General features: G+C 48.6%; 1 protein-coding gene across 3 annotated transcripts in view; it reads left to right on the plus strand.

Moving 5' to 3' along the window:
• The window catches only part of LOC308676517 (CCR4-NOT transcription complex subunit 3-like), a 42,762-nt gene that overhangs the window by 22,134 nt on the left and 14,340 nt on the right, over positions 1-6,288 (plus strand). For all 3 annotated transcript variants that reach the window (XM_081342350.1, XM_081342352.1, XM_081342351.1), the window contains 6 exons: positions 621-716; positions 1,615-1,834; positions 3,374-3,507; positions 3,917-3,973; positions 4,586-4,904; positions 6,106-6,211. In XM_081342350.1, coding sequence (XP_081198476.1) covers positions 621-716; positions 1,615-1,834; positions 3,374-3,507; positions 3,917-3,973; positions 4,586-4,904; positions 6,106-6,211 — 932 coding nt within the window. The remainder of the gene's footprint in view (positions 1-620; positions 717-1,614; positions 1,835-3,373; positions 3,508-3,916; positions 3,974-4,585; positions 4,905-6,105; positions 6,212-6,288) is intronic.

The raw sequence follows: 6,288 nt of genomic DNA on the forward strand, positions 1-6,288 counted from the left end.
ATGGTAGAATACAATAGACCAGAAATAAAAAAAATCTGTCGCTAGTATTCAAAATGGCCCAGTGCCCTGCAGAAGCCTCATCAGGAAACAGCCTCTGCATTTCATCAGATCTATGGCCCAGGAAATGTTATTCTTAAAATAAATCGGATGGTCTTTTTAAGGAGCCACCAGAGACTTTTCTATTGTACAAAGGTGTGCTATGTGCTATTATTGTGTATTAAGATTACCCAGCAAATGATACGGATAAAACCTCTCTTAGAAAATAGACCGTAGGCAGGAAGTTAGTACAATTGCAATTCTGAAGAAGGTGAAACTTCCAACTGGCACACAAGGTATTTCACCTTATGCTCTCAACCTTTCGCAGATCTCCCGGAATTTCGGGGACTTTCTGTTGGAAATTCCAGGCTGTAGATTCTTTTTTTTTTCCCACCATTGGGTGGTTGGCAGTGATCTGCTTCAAGGGTTATTTGTATGTCTCCTTAGTTGTTATTACTACCCTAGTTACTCCTTTTTTTTCCTGCATAGCTAAATAGCCTTGCAAGTGTGTTTGCCTATGTCACCACTGTCTGACTGGATAATGATCTGTCTTGCTACCTCTCTCCACCCTCCCTTCCTCCCAGAATACAATAGACACCTTGAACATGCAGGTGGATCAGTTTGAGAGCGAAGTGGAGTCGCTCTCGGTCCAGACGCGCAAGAAGAAAGGAGACAAGGATGTGAGTTGATGAAGTGTCTCTTTAGAAGGCTGTGCGTATGACGCATTGGGGATTAATGAATGGAGCAGTCCTGTGGCTTCCTATATTAAGGTGTTCTGGTGTTGAAAATCCAGGCATTTGAGGGTTTGTCAAATCCTTTATTGATTAGATCCAATCCTTCCTTTCACTCAGGAGCTCAAGGCAGTGTATTGGGTACTTCTATTTTTCCCCCCACAGCAAAGAGCCCTATGAGGTGAGCTGGGCTGGAGAGAGAGAGAGAAAGAGAGAGAGACAGAGACAGAGAGAGAGAGTAACTGGCCCAGGATACTCGAAGGAACGTCCGTGGCTGAGGCTGGATTAGAAACTGCGTCTCCTTGGAATCAGTCCAATATCGGAGACAGGTTAACTGAATGATGATTTGGCCGTCAACTTGCATTGCAAGAGGGTAGCCTAAGTTTTGTGTCCGAGCTGGACTTAGCATTTCAGAACAGGATGCGAAATTGGCAATTGTTTCAGAGGCATGTTTTACCTGTCTTTTTTTAATTCTTTCTTTCTTTCAAAAAGTTTGAGCAGCCAATAACATTTCTCCCAGCCTTTTCCAATGTTGTCCTCTCCAAAGACTGGAGAGAGAGAATTCCCGTTCTAGGAGTTTTGCAGCACCAACGCATGGGGAGGGCCCGAGGCTGGGAAACGGTGCATTGTAAAAAGGTCCACCTCCGCATCCCGACCCAAAGAGCAGGAATTCCCCGTCAGAACTCAACAAGCCGCATGACGACTCGGCCCAGCGTTTCTCATCCCTTGGCCACTTTTAAGATGTGTGGACTTGCAACTCCCAGAATCCCCAGCCAGCATTTTAAAAGCAGCCAAGGTCGAGAAACGCTGGCTTAGTGTGTGCCCTCTGTCCTTCCCGCGCAAACAGAAGCAAGACCGGATCGAGGGCCTGAAGCGGCATATTGAGAAGCATCGGTACCACATCCGGATGCTGGAGACAATCCTGCGCATGCTGGACAACGACTCGATCAACGTGGACTCTATCCGCAAAATCAAGGACGATGTGGAGTATTACGTCGATTCTTCGCAGGACCCCGATTTTGAGGAGAATGAGTTTCTCTACGATGACCTCGACTTAGAAGACATTCGTAAGTGTTACCTCCTCTGGGTGGACAGTTGTGCGGGAGATTACAGCTGAAGGGGTTGCAACAACATCAGCTCCATTTCCCTCCCCTTAAAACTCGGGACCTTGTCAAAGTAAAGGCAGCATCTGCCTTCCTCGGAGCTCCCTATGTTTCTCCCAATGTTCCTGGCAGATTCCCTCCGAATTCTTGAACGGCAGTCAGGACTTGTACATTCACATTCCATTCCAACGGCTGTTAAGCAAAATGGTCACTAAGTGAATACTTAGATGCTGTTTGCTGTCATCTCTTTCAGATAAAATTCTCTGAACAGTGTCGTGTGTCTGACCCGTTTCCCCCCCCCCCTCCACACAGTTTTTTGCCTCCTCACAGAATGGAGAGAGAGCTGAAACAAATGGTTTCTTGCTGAGCTCCCTTTGTCCCCAGCCCACTGTTTCCCTAAAACAGTGTCTGTGTGTGTGTGTGTGTGTGACTTCAAACTTGGGCCTTTTATGACTTGTGGACTTCAACTCCCAGAGTTCACGCTGGCTGAGGAATTCTGGGAGTTGAAGACCACAAGTCAGAAAAGGGCTGAGTTTGAAGACCCCTGCCCTAAAACATGCTAACTGCAAACTAACCAGCTCAGTTCTGTGATCTTAATTAGCTGATTGGAACCTAAAACTGACCAACTCTTAGATCAGTTTCGCACTGATGGCTTTTGTTGTTAGGCACACCGGTGGGAAAATGTATTTTTAATCCTGTTTATTACTACTGTATTTGCAAATAGTCGCCAAGGAGGACAGTTGCAAAATAAGGAGTAGCTGTGATTTTTGCTTAGTTGTCGGAATTAATTCGTTTTTCCCTCCAAGAAATAAAGGGGGGGGGTGTTCTCTAAAACAACCGAGCTTTCTGGCCTTAGCTCTCCTTTCATTTTTATGTACAGGTGATTCTTGACCTACAACCACAGTTGAGCCAAAAATTTCTTCTTGTTAAGTGAGTTTTTCCCCCCCTCATTTTATAACCATTCTCGCCACAGTTGTTAAGTTAGTAACAGAGTTCTTAGGGGACTGTGGCTTCCTCGTTGACTTTGCTTGTCAGAAGGTCACAAAAGGTGAGCACCTGACCCCTGGACACCGCGACTGTCATAAATAGGGACCGGTGGTCAAGCATCCCAAATTTCGATCGCATGACCAGGGGGGATCCTGCACTAGTTGCAAGTGTGAAAAACGGTCGTAAGTCACTTTTTTTGGGTGCTGTTGTAATTTTCAACAGCCGCCAAACAAGCGGTTGTAAATTGAGGGTTACCTGTTACGTTAAGTGTGATCCGTGCAGGTAAGACACTGGTTAGTCTTTCAAGTGCAAAAGACCTTGAGGATATAGACAGACCTCCAAGTGGCCTCAACGTCTTCAAAGAAAAACACAAGGCCAGTTGCCTCCTGCAAAAAAAGCACCTTTGGGACAACCGTGAGCCGGTTGACTGAGAATCTCCACGGACAGCTGGCCATAATGTTTCCGCCTGCTTGCAGAAATGTCCCTCTTCATTTGCTCTTCTTCTTGGTCTTCCAGCACAGGCACTGGTAGCCACTTCCCCACCCAGCCATAGCCACATGGAAGATGAGATGTTCAACCAATCCAGCAGCACCCCCACATCGACCACATCCAGCTCCCCAATCCCACCCAGCCCTGCAAACTGCACAACGGTAAGGAGGGCCCTTTGTGAGGATGGTGAAGGAACATCCCTGGGTCCGTGGGGATGAAGCATTCATGTGTGAACTGATGAGGGCTTCAGGAGGTCAGCTGGCCATCTTTATTCACGGGGGAAGCATCTTTTCCTGTGACGATGCTTTAAAGATGCCTTTGAGTTGCCCTCGGGGCCCGCTAGCTGCATCCACCCAGTTCACACAGCAAGGTTACAAATGCACGTTGCCATTGCCACCACCTGGGAGATGCTGGTCTGTTTGGCCAGTCTATCCAGTTCCCTCAAATACCCAGACGGTCCCCCTCCAAATACGAACCAGGACTGAACTGGCTTCCCATCTCAAGACAAGTTGGTTAAGATGCTGCTTTGTGCTGAGATACTCAACCTTTTTTTCTTCTTCTCCTTTTTAGGAGAACTCCGAAGACGATAAGAAACGAGGACGGTCAACAGACAGTGAAGTCAGCCAAGTGAGTTTGAAAGCCTGGGTTCGTCATGACGAAAGAGGCTGGAAACTCTCTGTTTTGATTAAGGGGAAAGATGTTAGGACTCTTTAAGGCCTCTTTTGTGGAGGAAGAAGTGCTGGACCTGGTTAGTTAGAGCTAACTATGGCGGATTGTTTCTGATAGTACAGTGTGATTTTAATGACTGAGCCACTTCTCTAATTAGCTCGGAGAAATTGCTTTGAGAACTACGTCTGTATGAGATCTCTTTGCATGCAGAAATATTGCACGTTGAGGCACCGTTTCTCTCTTGGGCCTATTTGCACCTGCTGCTAAGAGCCAGGCGATAATGTGGGAATGCATTTCACTTGACCAATTCCATGTATGGATTTCAAAGTTAGGTAGCTCGGTAAGAGAGCTGCACGTCACTAAGACTGAAATGCTTCGCTTGGCTATTTATGAGAAAGGACAAGGGAGTCAGAATTTGGAAACTATAGAGCAGGGGTCTTCAAACTTGGGCCTTTTATGACTTGTGGACTTCAACTCCCAGAATTCCTCAGCCAGGCACACGTTGCCGACCCGTGGCGTAGACAAACAAATGAGCAATCTTTCCTCTGTTCCATCCTCTCTTCTGCCTAGTCCCCAGCAAAGAACGGTTCAAAAGGCCTCCACAACAACCACCACCAGCCACCTCCTCCCACCATCCCTCCCAGCTACTCGATGGGCAGCAGCTCGAGCACATCGTCCTCCCTGGGCAACGGGCCCGCCTCCAACAGCAACGGAGCCGTCGCAGGCAGCGGGAATGCAAGCAGCAAAGCCAACCCTCCGGCAGGGCACGCCCCAACCACCCCAACCCCTTACGCGCAGGCTGTGGCGCCCCCGCCCCCCAGCACCAACGCCTCACAGCCCCGGCCTCCCAGCACCCAGCAGAACGCCAGCAAGCAGAACGGGGCAACCAGTGAGTGAGCTGCGGACGGCCTCCGGGGTCGCAGGGGGTGGCTGCTCTCCCGGGTCTCCCGCGCTCCCTGGGATGCGGAACCTGGTGGCCTCTGAAGAAGCGTCTCGCCCTTGTTGGGACACCTGAGCGATCTTTCAGTTGTACCGGTAGTCCTCGACTTACGACCCCAATCGAGCCCAAGTTTTATCGTTGCCGAGCAAAACGTTTGCGAAGCGAGCTTTGTCCCATTTTACAACTTGCCTTGCCATGGTTGTTAAGCCAGTCGTTGCGTTTGTTAAGTTGGCAACGCAGCGGTGAAGTGAACCTGGCTTCCCCATTTGCCTTTGCTCGTCAGAAGGTCGCAAAAGGAGGGGGGGGGAATCACACGACCCCGGGACACTGCAACCGTCATGAGTCAGTTGCCGAGCGTCTTTGAATTTTGATCACGTGACCACGGGGATGCTGCAATGGTGCCAAGTGTGAAAACCAGTTGTGTCACTTTTTTCCAGTGCCGTTGTAACTTAGAACGGTCACTCAACAAACTATTGTAAGTCGAGGACCGCCTGTATAAGTGGTCCTCGACTTCCAACTATAATTGAGCCCAGAATGACAGTTGTAGGTCATTGCAGTCATACGTTGAGACATCCACGTGACCAGACTCAGTTTTGCAACATCATGTTTTTTTTGCAGCAGCAGCAGCGGTTTTTAAATGAGCACTGCTGTCACTTAAGTGAACGCCACAATAGTTAAGCAAATCCATCCCCCCCCATGGGTGTTTTTTTAACTGGAGAAAGGAAATAGCAGAAAGCAGCAAAAAACATAAATTGTGGGTCCTGTGACTGTGGGATGCTGCAAACGGACATAAAAGGACATAAAATTCCATCATGTGCCCGCAGGCGGGTATGTAGCCGTTATAACTCCGCAAACAGGTTATACGTTGCTCTGGGGAGGCCCGTTGTAATTTCAGATGGTTATTAAGCAGTCGGTCGTAAGTCGAGGAGTGCTTGTATACAGACTGTTGATTTACCTGAGAACCACTCTTCTGCAGTCGGCTGTCCTCCAGATGTGTGTGGGATTCAACCCCCATAAATCCTGTCAGGCTTGGCGAATGCGTTGAGGTCAGCCAGCTGTGGAAAAAGCTGGCGTGGGATAAGCAAGGAATCAAGAGGGGAGATCCAGAGCTTCATGTTAGAGAGAATTTAGCCTGCCTCTCTCCTGCCAGGTTACAGCTCCGTGGTAGCCGACAGCAGCTCAGATTCGACACTAAGCAGCGGCAACCAGTCGTTGCCTAACCAGACAACGTCACACAATCCACCCAGTGCTTCCACGTGAGTATCCTCTTCCCGGGTTTTTCTGTGTCCTCTTCCTTCCTCTCAATAGAACTTTTTTCCCTATAAGCCTGGCA

Source organism: Vipera berus (genome assembly GCF_964194415.1).
Source record: "Vipera berus genome assembly, chromosome: W".
Taxonomy (NCBI): Eukaryota; Metazoa; Chordata; class Lepidosauria; order Squamata; family Viperidae; genus Vipera; species Vipera berus.